The 26,309-nt window shown below is 39.2% G+C and overlaps 3 protein-coding genes across 4 annotated transcripts; 2 read left to right on the top strand and 1 right to left on the bottom strand.

The window, feature by feature from the left end:
- Window positions 1-1,176: 1,176 nt before the first annotated feature.
- Window positions 1,177-5,079, bottom strand: LOC111194075 (tubulin alpha chain-like). The gene is made up of 4 exons (XM_049486373.1): window positions 4,969-5,079; window positions 3,183-3,405; window positions 2,707-2,855; window positions 1,177-2,332 (listed from the first exon to the last, which is right to left on the bottom strand). The coding sequence occupies exons 1-4, from the start codon at window positions 4,969-4,971 to the stop codon at window positions 1,352-1,354; spliced, it is 1,356 nt and encodes a 451-aa protein (XP_049342330.1). The 5' UTR covers window positions 4,972-5,079; the 3' UTR covers window positions 1,177-1,351.
- Window positions 5,080-12,892: 7,813 nt separating this feature from the next.
- On the top strand, window positions 12,893-16,955 carry tuba1a (tubulin, alpha 1a). Its single transcript, XM_022677086.2, has 4 exons — window positions 12,893-13,032; window positions 15,048-15,270; window positions 15,623-15,771; window positions 15,868-16,955. Exons 1-4 carry the CDS (start codon window positions 13,030-13,032, stop codon window positions 16,846-16,848), a joined length of 1,356 nt encoding a protein of 451 aa, XP_022532807.1. The 5' UTR covers window positions 12,893-13,029; the 3' UTR covers window positions 16,849-16,955.
- On the top strand, window positions 12,893-21,870 carry LOC103037973 (tubulin alpha chain). 2 transcript variants are annotated; one of them, XM_049486371.1, is made up of 4 exons: window positions 12,893-13,032; window positions 20,145-20,367; window positions 20,463-20,611; window positions 20,715-21,870. In XM_049486371.1, exons 1-4 carry the CDS (start codon window positions 13,030-13,032, stop codon window positions 21,693-21,695), a joined length of 1,356 nt encoding a protein of 451 aa, XP_049342328.1. In that variant the 5' UTR covers window positions 12,893-13,029; the 3' UTR covers window positions 21,696-21,870. The 2 variants fall into 2 exon arrangements, with proteins under 2 accessions (XP_049342328.1, XP_007235803.2); XM_007235741.4 differs by lacking the exon at window positions 12,893-13,032 and adding an exon at window positions 17,688-17,802.
- The last annotated feature ends 4,439 nt before the right edge of the window (window positions 21,871-26,309 follow it).

The following is a 26,309-nucleotide window of genomic DNA, read 5'->3' as shown; positions in this document are numbered from 1 at the left end:
CTGAAAACAGGTGTATTTTATGTTTAGTGAAAGAAAAGTCTACGTGTCCAGAATGTTATACTTTTCTAGTTGATGTGTTTCTGGTATACAGGAGAAACGAGCGCAGCTTTCTCCCCCAGCTCCGCTGTGCACGCGGCTACCGTAATAAATGTATCACTAAAAGTCCACAAAAAGTAAAGACAAATATTATTTTTTGAATAACACAGAACTGATTAAATGTAACTAAGCCACTAGTGTCATCTTGATGGTAAAACACTAATTTACGTGTACATTTGCATATGAGATAAAGCCGTTTTTGAATACTTCCTTAAACCAAAGCAGGGTTTGATGTGATCAGATGTGGTCATAAGTACACAGAGTTTTGTTCCCTGTTCTTTGTTCACCTGTCTGATCTACAGAAGCAGTGTGCACTGTTTCAGCAGCTGCTGACTCGTTCAGGTGGTTTGGGGAGATGGTTATTGTAAAGTCAAAGAGCCTTGATTTGGGCTGATCTTTTAATAAATGGTCACCAGTGGTGCCAAGAAGGCCATCTGCAAAATATAGGAGCATATTTCTGAATTGATTTTAGCAATATTGCAAATTTTCTACAGCAGGTTCTGCTGATATCGTAGCAAAATGAGTGTGTTTGCATTAAAGAGCACTTTAAGTAACATTTGTCATTTTTGTCCATTTTAGGCTCCATCTGGAACACAGCACTCAGTAGGACAGGCAGATGTCCAGTCAGATAAAACACTTATAAAAACATTTATAAACTATAATTTTGCTCAAGCCAAATTTTAATGCTGTCTATTAGAGATTCTCTGAAAATATCCAGTTATTTGCCCATTAATAGAACATCTGACACTCAGTGAAGGATTGCTACTGTGGCTCTTGTCCAGTTTTACGCTGCTAATTGAGGCAATGTTAATTTTATCAGTATGATTTGATATTTGTTGGGTATTTGAACTGTGATAGACCTAGTTTTAGACTGGATAAAGTCATTGGTTCAAACAGTAGGATGCCATTCTGTTAAAAAATGGGTCAATCATTGGCAACATCAATGACACAGTCCAGTTGTATACATCAATTGAACCATTAATTCAGCCTTTAATCAGTATTACTCAAAAGAGGATAGTGTGGGTTTGTGGTGTAGTGTTGGGAAATATTCTCAGTAAAAACATTTAATAACAAAAGAAATAATCCAAAACGTCAACAACTTTATTAATTCACGTTTCAAAAATTCTTACAACTTCATAATTTGCTTCTCACCTTCTGAAGTAGACTTGATTCGTCAGGAATATCGTGTGTAAAATACTATTCTAACGCTTTCGTTTCCCTTTTTATTCCCCTAAACACAAGCTGATCTAATACTCTAATACTCCTCTCCCTCTTCCTCTCCCTCACCCTCAATAGAGTCAACTCCGACCTCCTCGTAATCTTTTTCCAGGGCAGCCATGTCCTCTCTGGCCTCGGAGAACTCTCCCTCCTCCATACCCTCACCAACATACCAGTGCACGAAGGCACGCTTGGCGTACATCAGATCAAACTTGTGATCCAGACGAGCCCAGGCCTCAGCGATGGCTGTGGTGTTGCTCAGCATGCACACGGCCCTCTGCACCTTGGCCAGGTCTCCACCTGGAACCACGGTGGGGGGCTGGTAGTTGATGCCCACCTTAAAACCAGTGGGACACCAGTCCACAAACTGAATGGTGCGCTTGGTCTTGATGGTGGCAATAGCTGCATTCACGTCTTTGGGCACCACGTCACCACGGTACAGGAGGCAGCAGGCCATGTACTTTCCGTGACGTGGATCACACTTCACCATCTGATTGGCCGGCTCGAAGCAGGCGTTGGTGATCTCAGACACAGAGAGCTGCTCATGGTAAGCCTTCTCTGCAGAGATCACTGGGGCGTAGGTAGCCAGTGGGAAGTGGATACGGGGGTAGGGCACCAAGTTAGTCTGGAACTCAGTAAGGTCTACATTGAGGGCACCGTCGAAGCGGAGGGAGGCAGTGATGGAGGACACGATCTGACTAATGAGCCTGTTCAGGTTGGTGTAGGAGGGGCGTTCAATATCGAGGTTCCTACGACAAATATCATAGATGGCCTCATTGTCCACCATGAAGGCACAGTCAGAGTGCTCGAGGGTGGTGTGGGTGGTCAGGATGGAGTTGTAGGGCTCCACTACAGCAGTGGACACCTGGGGAGCTGGGTAGATGGAGAACTCCAGCTTGGACTTCTTGCCATAGTCAACGGACAGGCGCTCCATCAGCAGGGAGGTGAAACCAGAGCCGGTACCACCACCAAAGCTGTGGAACACCAGGAAACCCTGGAGGCCTGTGCACTGGTCAGACTGTGGAGAGAATTGGAAGAATGTTAGATTAAGTCAGTCAAGTCAAGTCAAGTCAAGTAGTTTTATTGTCAATGCTGCATATGTACAGGACATACATAGAAATAAAAAGAAATAAATATATAATCTAAATCTAAATGAGTGGGAGACACTATATGTACAATACAACAAAAACACAATAGACATTTGTGAGACAGAAGATAATAGTGCAATATTAATGGTGATTAAGATCAAGTGACAATATAAATAGAACCCGTATAACAGTAGTGCAATGTTGTATCTAGCTTAAGGCTGGTAAAGTTCTTAAAAAAAAGACAATACAGCATTATTGCTTTTATTTTTTAACTACAGCTCAATGATCAATTATAAACACCCACCAGTTTGCGGACCCTGTCCAACACCAGATCAATGATTTCCTTGCCAATGGTGTAGTGACCACGAGCGTAGTTGTTGGCAGCATCCTCCTTTCCTGTGATGAGCTGCTCAGGGTGGAACAGCTGGCGGTATGTTCCAGTCCGGACCTCATCTGGAGACATGGAGCACCAAAATTAGATGATGGAGCAGAACACCAGCAACTAACTAAATTACATTAATGGTATACGCATCATTTGCAGTAAATATGGGAGAAAAATGTCCATCCTGTTTGATAATTTCATGTTTTTTTCTAAATACCTTTGCAGGCTGCTCTGTTGTTGTAATTCAGCTGATTTGCTCTGAATAAACTAATGACTCCACAACTATTAAATGGATCCAACTCTGCAGGGTGTCCCCACTTCTTGATTTGTACACTAAAGATGGGTTATTTGATATTTATCATTTTTGTGATAAATTATACCACATGCATCAAACCTACCTATAACAGTGGGCTCCAGATCTACAAACACAGCTCTGGGGACGTGCTTTCCAGCTCCAGTCTCACTGAAGAAGGTGTTGAAGGAATCATCTCCACCTCCAATGGTCTTGTCGCTGGGCATCTGCCCGTCCGGCTGGATGCCGTGTTCCAGACAGTAAAGCTCCCAGCAGGCATTGCCAATCTGGACTCCAGCCTGACCCACGTGGATAGAGATGCACTCACGCTGTGGAGAGAAATTACATCAATACAAACAATATTTCTAAAGTTTATCATAAAAAAATATGGATAGGTAATTATGATTTAAGTGTAAATGTTTTATGCCATACCACAATCTATCTGTATCAGCAGAGTATGCCCGATACAATTCAGGCTGCAGAGAAACCTGACATGACAGAGCCCCACCCTAAAGGCAAAATCCATCAAGCACAGGCTGGCAAAATGACCAGCTGCCCAAAATAAGAGTCATCTGTGGTCTTCCTTCCTCTTTTCTTCAGCTTTTCGCTCCAATTCAGGAACAAAATGACCATTATACTAGATTCTAACACAACACATTTTCACTACTCACTTTTATATATAATTCAAAGCTTCCTTTAATACTCTTCAAGGCAAATCAATGATCCCAAAATCTATCTATATATATTAAAACTATGTATATCTATGGCATGACCCAACAGACCCAATGCAGCTGTTTTTTCCACTCTGCATTCGACAGTAAATTCAACATCACGCCATTATTTTCCTGCCTTGAGGGCAATCAAACCGGCTAACCCCAATCTAAACGAAATGTGAAGTCCCTCAAGGACATGAGCAGTTGTCTACTGCAGAAACAGGAATAGGACTTGCTCAGCCATGCCAGACAGCTGCTGGAGTCCACACCCAGTGAGTCTGTCTGTTCCTTTAATAAATAAATGAAGGGAGGGGGGAGGAGGACGAGGATGGTGGTCCATTTTGAGACCAAGAACGAAGAAAACATTCTCCTCCATCAGTTGTAGAAATCTAGTAGGAATGCACCCAAATGCACTAAAAATTTGACTGAAACAGATGTCTAATCTACGTATATAACATATATCATAATAGCTAAAATGATTTTACTGTTGCAGGTTTTCATTACATTTTATATTTACTATATGAATGTCTTTGTCTTGCGTTTTGAAGAATGGACAATTGATTATATGGCTACAATTATTTAAATAAATATTGGTCACTGAAGATTTTAGACATCTTTATATTCAGTGCATTCCTATTAAATTTCTAGTAAAATCCAGTACACTATTTAGCATGGATTGCAAGTTATATGCCTCTTATATTAACATACACATTTATAATCTACACAATCTTTACACAAGCGCTTGCTTTATCAGACACTACGAGGTGGTGAAATGGTGAAATGGATGGTGATGGTGATGATGACAATTAATGACAAAAAAAGAACAGGTGGGATAACTAATGATAATTCTCCAACATGGAGTATTATAATGATATAATATCTATAGATAATGTATAATATGAGACACTATTAGACCATATTTGGTTAATTAGGTCAAGCTCACTGCATTAGTTAGTTAAGTAGTTAGCTGATTTAAAGCAATGAATGAAATGATGACAGTACATGCTGGTGATGGTGATGATGGTACAGGTGATGGTGATGATGGTACTGATGATGGTGATGTGTCTGGTCACTGTCAGTCTCTCCGTGCTGGTGGTGGAGGGGGAGGCACGCCCAGTCTCAGGCCGGGGAGATGAGATGGAATGACGGGAGGGACGCGCGGAAAGCCCCGGTACTCACCATTATTCCTAGAAAGCGGAAACAATAGCGGCGAGATCAAAGCAGCAGCAGCGGAAGCGGAGGAATGTCTGTTATGTAGACAGTCAGTCTTTATTCACGGGAGAAACGGGAGTGAACGGAGCTGCGGCGAGGGGGCGGGGCCTAAATGTACCTGACGTCATGCACACAATGCTTCCAGCCAATCCAAGCGCTCGAACTGCTCGAAACATCTCTGTGTCAATCTGGCGCGAGCTGGGTCTGCACTGCAGTTCTGCACCGAACCCGGGTCCAGCCCAGCCCAGCCCAGAGCATTTACACACACACACACACACACACACACACACACACACACACACACACAAACACACACACACTTTATATTTCCAGTTTGTCGTTTCCTACATGTAAAATTAAACAGAAATTAATTTTCTTGTGTCATACATTAATACTGTATTTATAACATTTTTACTTTGTCATATTTTGTTTCTAATAATGGTCCACTGTTTTTGATAAATCATACTATTTGTTCTAATTGTGCTGCAATTATGTCACATATTGTGTCATATTGTGCCTAGATTATCTGACCACGCCCCATCCTCACCACACCATCACAGTGCTGAATATGTTCCAGAAGAAGACTGTGGGCTGATGGGAAGTGTAAAGGTCTGAAAGCCTCCACTGTAAGAGATGCTCTCAGTCTGAGCTCAGCTCCCCCACCATCACCCAGCCTGTCCTCACTCCTCCCTCCTGTCCTAGATTTGGCCTGAATGACATCATCTTGTGGTCACGTGATCAGCTAGGCTCTGGTTTTGCTTTGTCAGTGTGCAGTTCACTGCACATCCTCACGTGTGCTCACGTGCAGGAGCTCAGATGTGTCCAGAGTGGATTAACTGTTTTAGTTAAGTTTTTCTTTTATCTTTTATTATTTTAAATCGTCCTTTTATTTATTTTATTACATGTTACCTTTTCGGCCTTTCTATTTTTACCATTTATTTATTTATTTATTTATTAGTCTTCTGTTTTACTTTTTAATTTATTTCTATCATTTAATTTCTTTATAATCTTAATGTTATTTTGATCAATTTGTGTTTGTTATCTTATATAATTCTAATTATTTATCTCTATTTTATTGCTTTTCATTTTAGCCTGTTTACTCATTCCTTTCATTCTGTTTTTTTATAATTAAATCTTATATTGTTTGTTTGTTTTTCTAATGTTCTTACCATTTAATTTTTATTGTTTTGTTTATGAAGTTCCTTATTTGAGCTTATTCTGATTAAGTGCTTGTTTTTAACTGTAATTATTTTTGTAAATGCTCAGCTTCACTGAAATGAGAGTTTCCCTCAAAGTACTACAGAGTGAAAATTAAGGTTATTTGAATAATTGACTGATTGTGATGGATCTTAAAAGATGATCTGTAGTGTGTGTGTGTGTGTGTGTGTGTGTGTGTGTTGCTTTCTGCGTTGCTTTCGTGAGGAAAATGCAGCAGTGGTTGGACTGAGTCTGCTAAACTCAGCAGCACACATGTCTCTGCACAATAATTGCAGGGTGAGGACATCCGAGAACACAAAGAGCAGCTTTGCCTTCCTGCTGGGTTTTTCTCCCACACACAGATATCTGTGGTATTTTGGCTGATCTTCTGGGCATTCACATCCAGAATTCATCCTCATACGGGGTTTAAACCCACCAGTTTTTTTTTTGCGGAATTTGTAACAATAGGTAGGCCTGATTCCAGTTTCCTAAAAGCTTTACATTCAGGCCCTTGTTAGGTTTCATGATTTTTTCAGTAGATGAAATTAGGGGTAGGACAAAATATCGATATATATTGATGTATCTCCATATATTGTATATTTTTCATTGGTAATACGTTATCGATATGTATCATCAAATATCAATATTTGTATTGAAACATAGGCACTCTAAACTCCTTAAGACTCGCCCCCCAATTTACCTTACAATATCGTAATGTGTAATTCCTATCCCTAGCTGGGAAACAGAATTACGTTTTTAATCCCGTCCAGAACAACCATGTACATGTTTTTCTGCTCTGTGGTGGTTTTCTATCCTGTGGGTTCTGAATATTGGAGAACAGGTGAAAGTAGGAGAATAATAAAGTATACAGACAAAAAAATACAGAACTACAGTCTGTTATTATTTGTTACAGAACTACAAAGTGCTTTATAGTGTTTCTGCTCAAATATTTCCATCCACTGACTTCCTGTCCCTCTAAAAGTGAAGAAAGCCTGCATGATAGGGATGTCATTTGTATGACAGCTGTTGAAGATGCCCAGTGAGAGCATGTTCAGCTCAAGACGCTGGACTCCACCCAGGCATTCCAGTGGAAAGGCCCGAGCAGCTGGGAGAGCTGGAGGAATTTAAACAGCTGCTGGGATGAGAATAGGATGGCTGGGCGAGAGGCAGGAGCTGTCGCCCATGAAGAGCCGACCTCAGACATAAACTGTTTTGGTCTCCTTTGGCCTTGTGCCATCCTCTGCGTGCTCTTAATGCCACACTGGAGCTCATAATGAAAGATGCATGGCCCTAACTTCCAAAATAATGGAGATGGTCTTTCTCGACTGTGTACAGGTTCTAGAACAGGAGGCGCTAGCTCTGTTAACTCTGACACATCTGTCCTGATCTGAGATAGTGTGGGTTTTTATTATAGGTATATATTAAAATTTGTCCATTGAAATTAGGCTCCCTTGTACATACACTCTCTCCTAAAGGTCTATGTTACCTCCTGGCCGCTGCGCTCCTCCAGTAAACGTTGACTAGCTTTCCCAAACATTCACACAAAGCAATCCAAAAAAAGAGGGAAAGAAGGTAATGAGGTTAGAAGTAGTTAGTTAGAGGTGTTAGGAGAGTAAGAGATTTTTGAAGAGTTCAGTCTTCAGGAATTAATAAAGATAGTGAGAGATTCTCCTGATCTGGTAGTAGTAGTTAGTTAGTTAGAGGTGTTAGGAGAGTATGTGCTCTTTGAAGAGCTCTGTCTTCAGGAGTTTATTAAAGATAGTGAGAGATTCTCCTGATCTGGTAGTGGAAGGTAGTTAGTTAGAGGTGTTAGGAGAGTAAGAGCTCTTTGAAGAGCTCAGTCTTCAGGAGTTTATTAAAGATAGTGAGAGATTCTCCTGATCTGGTAGTAGAAGGTAGTTAGTTAGAGGTGTTAGGAGAGTATGTGCTATTTGAAGAGCTCTGTCTTTAGGAATTTCTTAAGAGAAGTGCAGGATGCTTCAAAAATTACATCCACACAAATCCCACAGGTCATTGTTGTGTCATTAGTTCAGGGGAAAAGTCATGAGAAACAGTACTTGTTCCGAGACATTTTGGCCCAAACCCATTTCACCCCTTGCTCCCGATTCTTGTTAGGCTGGAGGGGTTGGTTTGGGGAAGGGACAGGGCTTGTTAGCTCTTCATTCTGAGATTTTTCTGATTTTTCAAACCGAGGAGTAGCTAGCTAGCTAACTTTCCCATCTGTTGCACCATTTAAGGCGAAACGGAAAAATAAAATAAAATAAAAGCTAATCAAAGCTAATTTTCAGCTCCCCATCACAGAGGAATTAAGGAATTAAGGACAATAATAATTCATTTCTGCACCACCTCCTCCCTCCTTTCTTAAGACATAAAATAAAATATGCCCTAAAGTTAACTAGTTAAGCAGCAGCAGCAGTTAGGTTACTGAACTTTAGCGCTCCTCATGACGTTTCGGGTGCTTGAAGGGTTGTCCCAATTCTCTAAAAGAAGGGTTTGAAAGGGGTGAAATGGGATTGAGCCTTGGTACAGTATATCATTGTACTTTAGAAGCTGTGTCAACAGCAGTATTAAAAAAAGATGTCTGGATACTTTTAAACATATTTATTGTATTTATTGGTTTATGTTGCTCCTGCTTTTTGTCCCACAATCCTTCTTGTTCAATAAGCAAATTAGCCTAATTGATGTAATGTAATGTAATGTAATGCCTCCTCCTCTTTGCTAGCATAGGTTCCATATCCCATTTGCACTAAATGCTTCAGAGGCCGTGTTTAAGTGGTTCTGCTCTGCAGTGAACAGATTTCAGTTCAGTGCTGGAGGAAGCTTGAGAGACACAGCCTGTCTCATGGTAATGGGTGGAAATGACATCATGTGTTGGCAGCAAAGTGGTACGTCTACAGAGCACCAGAACAACGCACTCTTTTTACTCTGAGGCCTAGCACTCAGGAACGTCTGACTGTGTTAGAAAAAAGGGCTAACATACTAATCTGTCCAGGCACAAAGTACTGTACAACGGGTAATATATATAGGAAAGAAATATGTAATGTAGTTAGGCAGGTCGTGAGCAAGTGTGTAAATGTGTTTGGTCATTGTATTATTCACCAAAATGACTGTATGTGTACCAAAAACAATAATAACAAAATTTTAACTCAAACATTTCCACCCATAATACCTCAAATGCTACTTTTACTGACTGGTTTGAATCTAGGCTTCTATTCTGGCCCAAATACTTGGCTTATGTAGCCCAAAACTCCGGTTGCCAAGTATAATATGGAAATCTGTCGGTCCTGTTTTTTTGGACCAGTTCTTCATGTTATCTGGATCAGAAAACCTCCTAAACTGGTCTCCAAGTATTGCTTGCAATCTTTAAAAACATAAGTGAAGTTTTAACAGCATTTTAAAAGAAGCACATACAATATACTAAAGCGTATTAAGCTTATCTGGTAAAAACTCATGATAAAAGCACCATTAATATATAATAAAAAAGAAAGATAGTAAATTGTGTTACTTAATATTGTTCACAGCTTTAAAATCAGCAGTAACTAAGTCTAATAGAGTAACAGACAGGTAATGCAGCTTGTAGACCATCTGCAAACAGGCTGCACCCTTAAGACAGCATGAACAATGACTTCAGAGAGCATCAGACAAAGCCTTCCACCAGGGCAGATGGCAGGGGAGGACTCCCTTGGGTACAAGAGAGTCAACTTACAGATGTAGCCCAAACCAGTTGTTTGAATCCTAAATGAATGTGTTATTGAACTGGTTCAGGTTGTAGTATTAGACTTATTTATTACTTTACTCATACTGGTGCTCAGTTCTGTATGATAAACACTCTTCCAGCTCATCCCAAAGGTTCATAACTCTAGAAAACACAGTTCTATAACTACAAAACAGACCAGTCCTGTAGGGCTTTATATTGCTCAGTCCGTTTGTACTGCAGATTACCATGTTATTGACAGTGCTTTACAGGTTTAAGGCTGTATGTATGTATATTTTGGATGGATTGAATTAGACCAAAACTGAGAACTTTCTAATACCAATACGATAAGCTGTAAAAAAAACAGTTTATTTTGCTCATTCTTTTGTATGGAGGTTATTATGAAAAAACACCTTGCTTTTTTGTCTCATTTCTCACTTTTTTGCTTTGTGTAAGACAAATCATTTACATATTTTTTTCTTTTAATGTAAAATATAAAATATATAATTAACACACAGGGAGGGATATAAGAAAAAGTTAAGTTTTCTGCAAAGCAGGGTCTACATGGTTGTTGGAGGAGCCTGCCCAAAACTGCTTCTCAGATGAACCAGGTGGTTTTGCATATATAGTTGTGTAGAATATAGTGCTATAGAATGATAATTCCCAATAATAATAATAATAATAATAATAATAATAATAATAATAATAATAATAATAATTTATAATAGATAATATTTATGTGTTTTAAGAGCTTATTAATGTTCTTTAATGTATTTATAACATACTTTAAAGCCATTAATAAACTCCTTTATAAACCATTTATCATTACCATTAACCCTGTGTGTGGCTGAAAGCGTTACTCGATTATAAGTTATCAGTTATTGGTGTAAGGCAGGTGTGCCGATCGATAAAGGGAAAAATGTGAGGTCTTCAGGACTGGGACAGGGAAGCCCTGCTTTATTTATAATATGAGGTAGTAAGTAAATGTTGTACAGGAGTGAGTAAGCAGTAATCTATGGTTACGGGACAGTTTTGGAGGAGGGGCGTCTGCATGTCCCCCAGCCAGACCAGCTGCATCCTGCCCCGGGGTGCGTGGGGGCGGTCCTCAGGCCTGTCCCTGTGACCTACAAATAATAGCAGTTAAAGTGGGTTTGTGTATTATCTCCAGGATACTGCAGGGTCGCTAAGCAACCTTGTTATTCATTGCCTAGCAACAGCAGGGCCTGGGATACGGGCTGGGGGGTGGGGTGTCCGTTACTCCCTGGCCTATATGTCTCTCCATCCTTACTGGAATCTTTGACCTCACTCACTCTTAACTGGCATTACTGGCTTCCCTACAGCTCGCTTTGCTTTAGCACCTGCATCAACTACAAACTGCTGTAACTTAACTGCTTAACTGTGTTTAATATTCAAACCCTGCTAAAACAAAACCACAGCACAGAGCAGCATTGCAGGTCACCAGCAAAACCTGGGATATGTAGTGTTTTTAACATTTGTATTCTGATATTAGAATGTTTAACAACTTTTTGAAAAGGAAACAGAAAAGTTAGCCTGTAATGTTACCGAATTTATATGAAAATGTGGGACATAATAACGTTTGCATCACAACGTTCTCACATACGTTAAAAGTAACATTCCCAAAACTAAATAACAAAACACTGACACAAGTGACGTTACCAGAATGTTTAAAAATGTTAAATAAAATAAAACGTACTACTAACCAAAAATCATTGGCTGGGATAACACCACAGTGGTCCCAGACTGTGGAAAAAAAAACATTTATATGCTGTTATAAAACATTTAGCAACTTTTTGAAAAGGACATAATGTTTTAAGAAGTTCTGCAAACATGTAACATAATAATAATGCTTGCATCACAAAATTATTAGAATATTTCTCACATCATATTCCCAGCTAGATGAATACTTACATTATAGAAACGTTAAAAGTAACATTTTCAAAACTAAAAATCAAAACACTGACAAAAGTAATGTTACAACAATGTTTTAAAAAAAACGTTAAATAAAAACATTCAAAGAACATCCAGAAAATGTACTACTAACATACTATACATTTTGGATTTTTTTTAGAAGAGATTGTGTTTTAAACTAATCAGTACCAGACCAGCACAACCCACATCATTTAACAAATCAGCTGTTTTCTTTTATTCACAAATTAACATTTGACGCATAATAAAAATGTATAAAGCTACAGCTGTTAGCACAGCATCACCGAGGCCTACTTTCTGCCATCCACACTCAAAACCACTATAGTGCTTAAACACTACGGACACCTAACTCTTTAGTGATACACAACAGATGGAAGATGGGTGAATTAAGTGACAGTGTAAGGTGCAATGAATGAATGAACTGAAAAATGATCTGTTTAAGAGTAATGTAATATCCAGTGCCAGAGTTCTGGATATATACAAAACTTGATGCTATATATTTACTATAGAGAAACGTTTTTTTGTTACTAGATATCACGGCCCTGTTCTCTGGGATGATGGGAGGATAGAGTGACAGTGCAAGATGAAATGAACCCTGGAAAGGCTTTCATCTTCAAAATGTAGGAATGAAAGGAAAATTAGATATAAATATATATATAAAAATAAATGCTATTTTTAACTTTAAAGAATAGTTCTCATATTCATTATTTTTAAAGAACAAAAGGCAGAACAATGGAGTGACAATACACAGCTTTCTCTTTTGTTTTTCTTTATCGAAGTGGATTAAAATGCAGATGTTAATGCATGGTTATTAATGCATATTTGATCAAGTCGAGGAAATTCCGTTTAACACGAGATAACGTCCGATAAATCGCCTCCAATACAACCAGCGTTAGCGTCTCTCTGTGTGTTTGAGATGGTAACTGGGTGAGGTTCTGGGAGGAGGCTCCTCATGCTCTAATCTTTTTTCCTCCAATCCGGAGCCGCCGTTTACCGTTACTAGGTAGATCTTTTTCGCGGCGACCAATGAAAAAGAAGCAGACGCAGTCGCTAGGGCAACCCGCATATATATTGGGAGGCTGGCGCGGCAAACGCTATTCTTCTTACATCGACCCCTTAGCTGTCGAACTGTAAGATTTTTCTGCGCCGATTAAGCCTTTTATTCTTCACAAAAACGACCATTAGCAACAATGGTAAGCATCATTTATTTGTTTTATGTCGTTTTATATCGTCTACTTGCTTAAATGATGCCTAAAACGTACACTTCTATTCATTTTAGCTATATTTAACCTAGCTAACCTAGTTAGTTAGCGTGCTAACGTTAGAAGATATGGATAGACTAATGTTAGCTTAGCTAACCCTAGCTAACTATAGTTAGATTTAGGTTTTTTTTTAAGATTTTAAGGGTTTTTGATAAAATCTACATATCATCTAGCTAGTTAGATTGCCTGTCGTGATGACTGTCGTTAGCTAACTTAGGTAAACTAGCTTTAACTACATTTATTTAAACGATTCAGAAGCTCATTGTGTGGATATTTATCATTATTATAATATAGGTTAAACGACTAGCTCTAGCTTAGCATGGGTTGATGGCTTTAGCTAGCTATCTTCTGAGAGAGAGAGAGAGAGAGAGAGAGAGAGAGAGAGAGAGATAGACATAGAGAGATAGATTGACAGATAGACATACAGAGAGAGAGATAGACATATAGGGAGAGAGAGAGAAATAGATATAAAGAGATAGAAATAGACATAAGAGTGGATAGAGAGAGAAATAGAAATAAAGAGAGAGAAATAGACATTAAAGAGAGAGAGAGAGAAATAGACTTAAAGAGAGAGAAATAGACATAAAGAGAGAGATAGACATACAGAGTGAAATAGACTTAAAGAGAGACATAGAGAGATAGACAGAGAGACAGTAAAATAGACAGAGAAAGAAAGAGACATTAATATAGACAGATAAATAGACATACAGAGAGAGAGAAATAGACATAGAGAGAGAAATAGATGTACAAAGAGAGAGAGAAATAGACATAGAGAGAGAAATAGATGTACAAAGAGAGAGAGAAATAGACATAGAGAGAACGATAAGCATACAGACAGAGAGACAGACAACGAGAAAGATAGAGACAGGAATGGACATAAAGAGAGAGAAAGATACATTGACAGAACGAAATACACAAAGAAATAGAAACAAATAGACAGATAGACAGAGAGAAACAGACATGCAGAGAGAGGGAGAAAGAGAGGAGACATAACAAAGGAAAGAAAGAGTGTGGTGTGAGTGGAATAAATAATCTGGGTGTAACCGGCTCCACACTGACCGTCTGTCTGTCACCTTATCATTAAAAAAAAGAAATCTAGCGCCTCCCCAAGGACATATATAACTGTCTAACCTCCAACATCCCGCAATATACTGCTAAACACAGTTAAAAAATAAAACATAAAAAAAAACGTAGCCACGATCCTCGAAACCGAGACCCCGCGCTGCTCATGCAGTATTAATGCAGCAGCACTTTAATGGATGCACTACCATTAATGGACAGGGCGTCTTTCTGCTCCAGGGCATTGTGGGTCACCAGAGAGAGATAACACCATTATCACCTCCCACTGCGAGATAGACTGCCACACACTGCAGAACTGTTTATTATTATTAATGCATCTGGATCATCTCCTTCTGAGCTAAATTTTAGATATATGACATTTATATCTGAATATATCTCTGAATATCTCATACATATAATGTATTTAAAGAAAGTAGTCTGGTGTTGATATGTAAATATGGTATGAGTTTTTTGCTATTCTATTTCGACCAATAGAACATTTTCAAAATGACAAAAAAATTACATTTACGTTTATTGAAAATAAAGGTTTTTCATTGCTCTCTGAACTTGCCATTTTGGAGGAACATGTTTTGTCTCACAGTGACTGTACATTGAAAACAGTTGAAAAGTTGAATGTTTTCTTGATGACACAAAAACAGCTCATTTGCATATATTTAAACAAGAATCAATAATAAATATTCTGTATATTTAACATGTTCACCCCTTACAGATCATGGCTCACCTATTATAATTTACAGTAATTACACAGTTACAACAAACAAATAGTAGATATTAAATTAGAAGATAAACTTAAAAACTGAGAGAAAAAAAATAGCTGCAAAAAATGATAAATGGGTAAAAGTAACATTTGTAATTTCTCTCCACAGCGTGAGTGCATCTCTATCCACGTGGGTCAGGCTGGAGTCCAGATTGGCAATGCCTGCTGGGAGCTTTACTGTCTGGAACACGGCATCCAGCCGGACGGGCAGATGCCCAGCGACAAGACCATTGGAGGTGGAGATGATTCCTTCAACACCTTCTTCAGTGAGACTGGAGCTGGAAAGCACGTCCCCAGAGCTGTGTTTGTAGATCTGGAGCCCACTGTTATAGGTAGGTTTTTAATGCATGTGGTATAATTTATCACAAAAATTATAAATATCATACAGCCCATCTCTAGAGAGGACTGACATCATACTTTTGTGTACTAATCAAGGAGTGGGGACATCCTAAAGAGTTGGATCCATTTATCAGTTAAGTCAGCCATTAGTTTAGTTAGTGCAAGTCAGCTGAATTATAACAACAGAGCAGCCAGCAAATGTATTTAGAAAAAACATGAAATTATCAAACAGGATGGACATTTTTCTCCCATATTTACTGCAAATGATGCGTATACCATTAATGTAATTTAGTTAGTTGCTGGTGTTCTGCTCCATCATCTAATTTTGGTGCTCCATGTCTCTAGATGAGGTCCGGACTGGAACATACCGCCAGCTGTTCCACCCTGAGCAGCTCATCACAGGAAAGGAGGATGCTGCCAACAACTACGCTCGTGGTCACTACACCATTGGCAAGGAAATTATTGATCTGGTGTTGGACAGGATTCGCAAACTGGTGGGTGTTTATAATTGATCATTGAGCTGTAGTTAAAAAATAAAAGCAATAATGCTGTATTGTCTTAATCTAACATTCTTCCAATTCTCTCCTCAGGCTGACCAGTGCACAGGCCTCCAGGGTTTCCTGGTGTTCCACAGCTTTGGTGGTGGTACCGGCTCTGGTTTCACCTCCCTGCTGATGGAGCGCCTGTCCGTTGACTATGGCAAGAAGTCCAAGCTGGAGTTCTCCATCTACCCAGCTCCCCAGGTGTCCACTGCTGTAGTGGAGCCCTACAACTCCATCCTGACCACCCACACCACCCTCGAGCACTCCGACTGTGCCTTCATGGTGGACAATGAGGCCATCTATGATATTTGTCGTAGGAACCTTGATATCGAGCGCCCTACCTACACTAACCTCAATAGGTTAATTGGTCAAATTGTGTCCTCCATCACTGCCTCCCTCCGCTTCGACGGTGCCCTCAATGTAGACCTTACTGAGTTCCAGACCAACTTGGTGCCCTACCCCCGTATCCACTTCCCACTGGCTACCTATGCCCCAGTGATCTCTGCAGAGAAGGCTTACCATGAGCAGCTCTCTGTGTCTGAAATCACCAACGCCTGCTTCGAGCCGGCCAATCAGATGGTGAAGTGTGATCCACGTCACGGAAAGTACATGGCCTGCTGCCTCCTGTACCGTGGTGACGTGGTGCCCAAAGACGTGAACGCTGCTATTGCCACCATCAAGACCAAGCGCACCATTCAGTTTGTGGACTGGTGTCCCACTGGTTTTAAGGTGGGCATCAACTACCAGCCCCCCACCGTGGTTCCAGGTGGAGACCTGGCCAAGGTGCAGAGGGCCGTGTGCATGCTGAGCAACACCACAGCCATCGCTGAGGCCTGGGCTCGTCTGGATCACAAGTTTGATCTGATGTACGCCAAGCGCGCCTTCGTGCACTGGTATGTTGGTGAGGGTATGGAGGAGGGAGAGTTCTCCGAGGCCAGAGAGGACATGGCTGCCCTGGAAAAAGATTACGAGGAGGTCGGAGTTGACTCCATTGAGGGTGAGGGAGAGGAAGAGGGAGAGGAGTACTAAAATTCCATTGTTCAATCAAATGTCCAAAAGTCAGTCAACTAAGTAAAATCACTAGTGTGCAAGAATTGATGAACATCTGAAATAAAGCTCCTTGTCAATAAAACAAACTATTTTGTCTGTCTGAGTATATTTTGAATGAAAGAGAAATATCTGAAAACACTCCACATATACATTACAAAATTCTACAGCCACATTTAGAAGAAAAAGTATTTTTACTAATTTTACTAATTTTAATTACTATTTTTATAAAAAAATACAAAATGTTATATTATAAAAAATACTATTATTAACTACTATTAATTTGCAGTTTTGCAGTCATAAGTTGTCCAACAGATTTTTAGGTGGTATTGTTGATTCAAGCTCAAATCATGGTGTTTTTATGGGGATAGGTATTTTTGATTTTGTTCAGGTTTGGTTGTAGTTGTTAAGCTTAACCTGTTAACAGATAAGGTGAACATAATGTTTATCAGTTAAATTTTCTGACCGTTTGAGGCTAAATTAAAAACAAAAAAAAATAGTTTAAAACTCAACTCAACTATTTTATATATTGAATTTAGAATAGTAAAACAGATAAGGATTTTGATCCTTTTTTAGTTTTCTAGATTTTATTTCTGCACCTAACAATTAGAATTTGAGGAGAAATGAAAAAAAAGTTGGATTATACATATAAAATGGAAGGGAAAATACAAAAGTGAAAAAATATTATTACATTTATTTTTTTATATTTTGCCCAAGCATTTCTCTTCTCTCACTGGTTATTATTTAAAAGTTAAAAGCCACCAATAGCGAGGCAGACTGCGCCTCTAAACCAATCGGAGGCGAAGCCCAACATCAAGGTTCTTCCCGCCTCGATAACGTCAGAGCCGGAGGTTATATATAGCCCCACCCGCACCCTGGGACCGTTAGTCTGAGCTTTCTTCTTCAGCGGAAAATCTTAGCGTTATCGTGAACATGGTGAGTAATAATATTTTCTCTGCTTAAATAACATCGCGATAAACATGTTTTTAATGAAAAAAAAATCTTCTTTTTAAGAAGTAAACTGTAAAAGCTTTTAATTTAGGCGAACTAGCTGACTATCTACGGAAATACGGATTAGTGAAGTCTATGTCTCAGGCTCGACCTTAGATTGTCGAGGTTGAGAAATATTTTATATTTAAAAATGTCCCTTAATTGAATAGTTAAAATTATTCTGATCAGGGTTTGTTGTAGCTGTTAAGCTTAATATTTTATCTAACAGATTAGGTAGCTATAGCTAAACAATCTTTATTGGTTATCCTAAATCATTTTCTGATCGTTTGAAGCTAATTTAAAAGCTAACTGAAAAAATCTGTAAAACCCAACTCAACTATTAACGTTACATTATTTTACGTTTAGAATAATAACGATTAGAAGGGTTTTAATCTATTTTTCTAATGTTACAGTTTTCATTTCTGCACCTCACATTCAGGATTTATTTCAGGAAAAAATAAAAAGGTTAAGAAAATGAATAGAACGCTAGCTAACATAGTTAACTAGGTTATATTTGTTTTGTTTTTTTTTAATATTAGCAAACGTTAGCTTAGTAAACAACGCAAACTAACTACTTTTCTGCCTTAATAAATATTGCGCGTCGTGAGAACTGATGGTTAACTGGGTTACGTTTAGGTTATACATATTAAAAATCCACCAAAAACGAAAAAAGGAAGTACCGATACACTAGCTGGTAACTTAGCTCTTTTTTAAGGAAATTATACCTTATGCCGAGGTATTGAAAGTGTTTTGGGGCACTGCAGGACTCCACCTGTTAATAAAATAACAGGGTTAAGGCTAGTTAAGAGTCTGAACGAAAAAAAACACTAAAAATGCACGTTTTAAGCCATTCTCTCTCCCCTCGTGGTAAGGAAATTCAAAACACGTAACGTTAAGCTGAGTTAAGCTAGCTTTAGGTAACTCCACAAGCTTTCCGCCTTATAAGAGTAGTTACACCTAAAACAATATTATATAATCGCTAAAATGGCCCATATAAATCAATGTTTTCTGATTTAAAAGGCTGAACTGGTGTCAGTTAAGGCCACTTTAAACAATACTGAGTTCACTGAGGCAGATGATGAGAACTGACCTTGAGTCAGTAGTTAACGTTAGTTTATTTTGCTCTTGAGATGCTGGATGCCGCCTGATAAATGAAATATAAAACGGCAGCATGTAAGTTATCGCAAACCAGGTTTCCGTAGCGCCTCGGTTATTTCTCCCTCTTTAAACGTTGTTCCCTCGTTAGGGTCCCTTTGTTTGTTTCTGACTCTGATTTATGCAGAAATGTGCTTCAGAGAGCAAATCCGGAAGTGAGTCAGGGTCACGTGGCCGGCTTGGGGCGGTACACACCCGAAAGCTTGAGTCAGGTCTGCAGGATGTTAAGCGGTTTCTCATGACTGAGCTGAACAGACTGGATCTGTCAGAACGAGTCAGTGGGGCTTACTTTAAGGTGGTGAAGTTTATCTGATTGTGTCATTCATAAAGTAGGACATTTCTCAGCTCTATCAGCAGCAGCTACGTGTTTCTGACATATCTGGGTTGAGTTGCAAAGAGCTATTCTCCAGTAAAACCAGATGGGCTATAATAACTGCTGTGAAAGTTTGTTAGGTATCTAGCATGTAAATAAGATCAAATAAATAGTACCCAAATAATTGGTTTTAAATTGGTTTCTTTGGTATAGTTATTATTGAAAATAAGAATAGTTAATTTGTCGATATGGGGAGGATGAAGATATGCTCATAAAATAATAAAATAATATTTCATTGTATTTTTGTGATAACTTTATTCTTGGCGAATTGACAAAACAAAACATTTAATTAAAAATAATCATTTCAATAATATATATTGTGCAGCTCTCACAAATTGTTCTAGTAAAAGAAGGGTGGAATTTAAGTGTAGCTATGCCTCTAGATTTATCTCATGAGCAAATTTACATGCACGTTAGCTTTTCACTATCAAGATAAAGCCGTTTTTATGAATGCTTCCTCAAACCAAAGCAGGGTAGATCAGATGTGGTCATAAGTACACAGACTTTTGTTCCCTGTTCTTTGTTCACCTGTCTGATCTACAGACAGGTGCATTGTTTCAGCAGCTGCTGACTCGTTCTGGTGGTTTGGCATGATGGTTATTTGTACTGTCAAAGAGCCTTGATTTTGAGTCTTGAATATTTTTTTGTATTAATTTTAGTAATAATGCAAATGTTCTAGTGCAGGTTCTGCTAATATCATATCAAAATGTGTTTTCATTAAAGAACACTATGAATAACATTTTTTAATTTTTGTCCACAGCGTGAGTGCATCTCTATCCACGTGGGTCAGGCTGGAGTCCAGATTGGCAATGCCTGCTGGGAGCTTTACTGTCTGGAACACGGCATCCAGCCGGACGGGCAGATGCCCAGCGACAAGACCATTGGAGGTGGAGACGATTCCTTCAACACCTTCTTCAGTGAGACTGGAGCTGGAAAGCACGTCCCCAGAGCTGTGTTTGTAGATCTGGAGCCCACTGTTATAGGTACGTATCAGATTATATATTTAGTTTAAATGTATTTTAAGTAGTAAAGCGAGAGATAGCAGGGGTTAATAAATAATTGATTTTTATTTGTTTAGATGAGGTCCGTACTGGAACATACCGCCAGCTGTTCCACCCTGAGCAGCTCATCACAGGAAAGGAGGATGCTGCCAACAACTACGCTCGTGGTCACTACACCATTGGCAAGGAAATCATTGATCTGGTGTTGGACAGGGTCCGCAAACTTGTAAGTAACAGCACCACAAAAGAGGATACAGTTGATAGTTGAGTAGATCAATTTTATATTGTATAAAGCTTTTAGTCTAACATCCTTCCAATTCTCTCCACAGTCTGACCAGTGCACAGGCCTCCAGGGTTTCCTGGTGTTCCACAGCTTTGGTGGTGGTACCGGCTCTGGTTTCACCTCCCTGCTGATGGAGCGCCTGTCCGTTGACTACGGCAAGAAGTCCAAGCTGGAGTTCTCCATCTACCCAGCTCCCCAGGTGTCCACTGCTGTAGTGGAGCCCTACAACTCCATCCTGACCACCCACACCACCCTCGAGCACTCCGACTGTGCCTTCATGGTGGACAATGAGGCCATCTATGATATTTGTCGTAGGAACCTTGATATCGAGCGCCCCTCCTACACCAACCTGAACAGGCTCATTAGTCAGATCGTGTCCTCCATCACTGCCTCCCTCCGCTTCGACGGTGCCCTCAATGTCGATCTTACTGAGTTCCAGACCAACTTGGTGCCCTACCCCCGTATCCACTTCCCACTGGCTACCTATGCCCCAGTGATCTCTGCAGAGAAGGCTTACCATGAGCAGCTCTCTGTGTCTGAGATCACCAACGCCTGCTTCGAGCCGGCCAATCAGATGGTGAAGTGTGATCCACGTCACGGAAAGTACATGGCCTGCTGCCTCCTGTACCGTGGTGACGTGGTGCCCAAAGACGTGAACGCTGCTATTGCCGCCATCAAGACCAAGCGCACCATTCAGTTTGTGGACTGGTGTCCCACTGGTTTTAAGGTGGGCATCAACTACCAGCCCCCCACCGTGGTTCCAGGTGGAGACCTGGCCAAGGTGCAGAGGGCCGTGTGCATGCTGAGCAACACCACAGCCATCGCTGAGGCCTGGGCTCGTCTGGATCACAAGTTTGATCTGATGTACGCCAAGCGCGCCTTCGTGCACTGGTATGTTGGTGAGGGTATGGAGGAGGGAGAGTTCTCCGAGGCCAGAGAGGACATGGCTGCCCTGGAAAAAGATTACGAGGAGGTCGGAGTTGACTCTATTGAGGGTGAGGGAGAGGAAGAGGGAGAAGAGTACTAACATTTGTTTAACTCTCACTGTTTGTTTGTTTTGTTTATATGTTTTTCCTGTCCTTTGTTTCTCTTGTCACAACTTCCTGAGTCATGTTACTGATATGGCTCTTTTTTAATTTGAATGTGAATTGAAAAAATGTTTATTTATGTACAAAAATAAACATTTTTTATTCAGAATCAAACATCTGCCTTGTTTGTGTTTTAATAACTGCATTGTTTCAGAAAAGGGTGCTGTTATATAATTTCAAAAGTGATATAAAGGAGACTGCAACAATACATCAATTATTTATATTTCAGCTTTTAGATTTTCCTAGTTGCGTTGGTTTGTTTTCAGAACAGATCTACAACTCAAAACATCTAGTAAACATTATTTTAATTAAATTAGTTTAACTCAACCCGTTGTAATAACCTATAAGGGTTTTTAAAAATTAGTATTATTCTCATGCAAATCACTTTAAATTCACATTGTGATATTCAAGTTTAGCTGTAGATTAAAAAACAATTCCTTAAAACAGCTTGAAGGTGCATCTAATGAACATTTAAATGGTAAAAATACAGAACCCTGATCAAAATGGTAAAATCTATAGCATATATCAGCATTTTATTAACCCTCATGTCAAATCAAATGCTCATTAACAGCTGCACTATTCCATATCATTAGTACCATAGTATTGCTTTGCTTTAAGCATTTAAGCTCAATTTTAGATGTAGTCAACATGCTGTTTTTGTAAGTGAGCTCTACATTCTGCTACCCACTAATTAACTATCAACACAATATATATTCAGACTGATACAGAACAGTGAGGCTAATTGTAATAGTACAAATAATATATAACAGCCAATAGCAGTCCTGCAGACCATAACTGAAAGGTGTGTTTAGAATTGTGCACCTGCGTGTTATTGATGCCTTTGTTATCCATGTGTGTTTTTGCTTTTGTGAAAGACATCAAAGCTTCTTTATACATTTTGTTGCATTCTATGATTCCCAGACACAGTGGAGTGGAGAAGAAAAGTGAATATTTGATCTTGGTAAATATTTGCTTTGTAAACGATAGTTCAAAGACCCTGCAGACAAAACTCCAGAAGACACTAGTGCACATGTCTGCACTAGTGAACTCTGATCTTTGAGGAGTGTGCAAACAAACCAAAACATAAAAAAAACGTAAATGTAAAAAAAATGGTTTATGCACAGCTCAAACAGTGCGCTGATATTTCCTACCTCTAAAATCAATATGAAGTTCACATCATATGAAAAACTACAGACTGGAGGCTTTTAAAAGTAAAAAAAAAAATACTTTTACTAAATCGTAAACTCTGTTTTTTCTAGTTTTCTATTGGTAGTTTTAAGATAAATACACTGCTCAAAAAAATAAAGGGAACACTCAAATAACACAATATAACTCCAAGTAAATCAAACTTCTGTTAAATTAAACTGTCCACTTAGGAAGCAACACTGATTGACAATCAATTTCACCTGCTGTTGTGCAAATGGAATAGACAACAGGTGGAAATTATTGGCAATTAGCAAGACACACTCAATAAAGGAGTGGTTCTGCAGGTGGGGACCACAGACCACTTCTCAGAACCTATGCTGTCTGGCTGATGTTTTGGTCATTTTTGAATGTTGGTGGTGCTTTCACACTCGTGGTAGCATGAGACGGACTCTACAACCCACACAAGTGGCTCAGGTAGTGCAGCTCATCCAGGATGGCACATCAATGCGAGCTGTGGCAAGAAGGTTTGCTGTGTCTGTCAGTGTATTGTCCAGAGGCTGGAGGCGCTACCAGGGGACAGGCCAGTACACCAGGAGACGTGGAGGAGGCCGTAGGAGGGCAACAACCCAGCAGCAGGACCGCTACCTCCGCCTTTGTGCAAGAAGGAACAGGAGGAGCACTGCCAGAGCCCTGCAAAATGACCTCCAGCAGGCCACAAATGTGCATGTGTCTGCACAAACGGTTAGAAACCGACTCCATGAGGATGGTATGAGGGCCCGACGTCCACAAATGGGGGTTGTGCTCACAGCCCAACACCGTGCAGGACGCTTGGCATTTGCCAGAGAACACCAGGATTGGCAAATTCGCCACTGGCGCCTTGTGCTCTTCACAGATGAAAGCAGGTTCACACTGAGCACATGACAGACGTGACAGAGTCTGGAGACGCCGTGGAGAGCGGTCTGCTGCCTGCAACATCCTTCAGCATGACCGGTTTGGCAGTGGGTCAGTAATGGTGTGGGGTGGCATTTCTTTGGAGGGCCGCACAGCCCTCCATGTGCTCACCAGAGGTAGCCTGACTGCCATTAGGTACCGAGATGAGATCCTCAGACCCCTTGTGAGACCATATGCTGGTGCGGTTGGCCCTGGGTTCCTCCTAATGCAGGACAATGCTAGACCTCATGTGGCTGGAGTGTGTCAGCAGTTCCTGCAAGATGAAGGCATTGAAGCTATGGACTGGCCCGCCCGTTCCCCAGACCTGAATCCGATTGAGCACATCTGGGACATCATGTCTCGCTCCATCCACCAACGTCACGTTGCACCACAGACTGTCCAGGAGTTGGCGGATGCTTTAGTCCAGGTCTGGGAGGAGATCCCTCAGGAGACCATCCGCCACCTCATCAGGAGCATGCCCAGGCGTTGTAGGGAGGTCATACAGGCACGTGTAGGCCACACACAATACTGAGCCTCATTTTGACTTGTTTTAAGGACATTACATTAAAGTTGGATCAGCCTGTAGTGTGTTTTTTCACTTTAATTTTGTGTGTGGCTCCAAATCCAGGCCTCCATTGGTTAATAAATTTGATTTCCATTGATGATTTTTGTGTGATTTTGTTGTCAGCACATTCAACTTTGTACAGAACAAAGTATTCAATGAGAATATTTCATTCATTCAGATCTAGGATGTGTTATTTGAGTGTTCCCTTTATTTTTTTGAGCAGTGTAGTTCCTTTGTGGTTTCACTGGTTGTAAAGCATGTAGCATAAAATGACCATCCAATCCAACACTTATTTTAGAAATTTATGTTTAATAGACCTCATTTACATAAAAGGTATACAGAAATAAATTGTTTATCTGAAGTATTTGAGCTATAGTTAAATTGGATTGGATTAGATTGATTATCAGAGATTAATACATATATGTAAAAAAATAAATAATAAAATAATTATAAATGTTTATACCAGCGCCCAGCACCTCCTAGTGGTGGGCGGGCTAAATTGTCTGGGAATATGTATGTATGTAAAAATGGCAGTAGTGAACAGTAACTAAGAAATTGTAATTCATTACAGCTCATAAGCCATTCTTTGTTAATAATTACTGAAGTTTGTCAATTTTGGGTTACTTTTTACTTTAACTACATTACATGTTTCAGAATAAAAAAGCTTACTCCAATTTGTTATGCATAACCTAATAATAATAATTATAATCATAATCTTAATAAGCTTTTGGCTTACTGTGAATAAATATATTAATGATACTGTGCTTTTACCTCTCAAACCTTAATAGGAAAACTGATTGATCTTATTTATGAGACTTCAGGCTGTACAGAAATCATATTTTCCCAGCTAAATGACTTAATTTTATTTTACTTTTTATTTCCTGAGTTATATTTCATATGTACAGCATGCAGAACATGTTTAAATAGCTTGATATTTGTATGAAAATAGCTAAATAAATAACTGAAATGCATAAATTACTAAATAATTGTACAATTGTATAAAATGTCTTCAATTTTTTTTTGTTCTAAATATTTTTTAGTTGAGAAAACTGTATAAAAAGTATGAAAAGTTCTTTTAAGTGAACTTGAACATTTGTAATAATGTTTATATTGTTACACAGTGTTTGTATGATATCTAAACTACGCTATTAACAAAAAAAAGCCCAATATATTAAAATTGACCCACTGAGCTGATTAAAGAAATGTATTAAATTTTATTTGTAATAATATAATAAGACATTAGAGCCATAATCATGGTACTTTTACTTAAGTTCATTTGAAGGCAAATTAATTCATATTTTGACTACACTGGAGGTCTAAATAAAGAAAGGACTTCCTACAGTTATATAAACTAATGTTTTACCCTGGTTATCTCCACTCTGCAGACTGACAGTGCTGCACTGAGGAGGAGGAGCAGGTAGAGGACAGTATTGAGCTGAAGATGATCAGTCTGTTTGTGCTGAATCATACTCTGCTCTGATCAAAACTCAGCTTTACAGAAGAACCAGACAACTGCTGAAATGTGGAGAGAAATCCTGAGATATTTATCTCTCTAATAATCAATAAATCAGCTTCTTTAAAGACCAAGAAAAAAGTGTGAAATACCCTGAGAATAGGAAGTATACTTAAGAGCATTAAAAGTATGTGCAAATTAGGTAAAGAAAACTAAAAGTAAATTTTCTATTTAATATAGTTTATGAAAATGCACATGCACATTAAATATACTTAATAAAATACTATACTCTTTATTTCCATAAAATCTATTTTTAAGCAATATGATTTAAATTATTTGTTATTATTATTATTATATGTGTTGATAAAAAAAAATATATATATATAGTTACCCTAAATACAGCTTATAGTGCAATTTAGAGTAGTTTTTTCTACTAGCATTAAAAATACAGAAGTATTA

Source organism: Astyanax mexicanus, chromosome 13 (assembly GCF_023375975.1).
Source record: "Astyanax mexicanus isolate ESR-SI-001 chromosome 13, AstMex3_surface, whole genome shotgun sequence".
NCBI classification, from domain to species: domain Eukaryota; kingdom Metazoa; phylum Chordata; class Actinopteri; order Characiformes; family Acestrorhamphidae; genus Astyanax; species Astyanax mexicanus.
The sequence above is the reverse complement of the archived record's forward strand: the minus strand, read 5'-3'. Positions and strand labels throughout refer to the sequence as shown.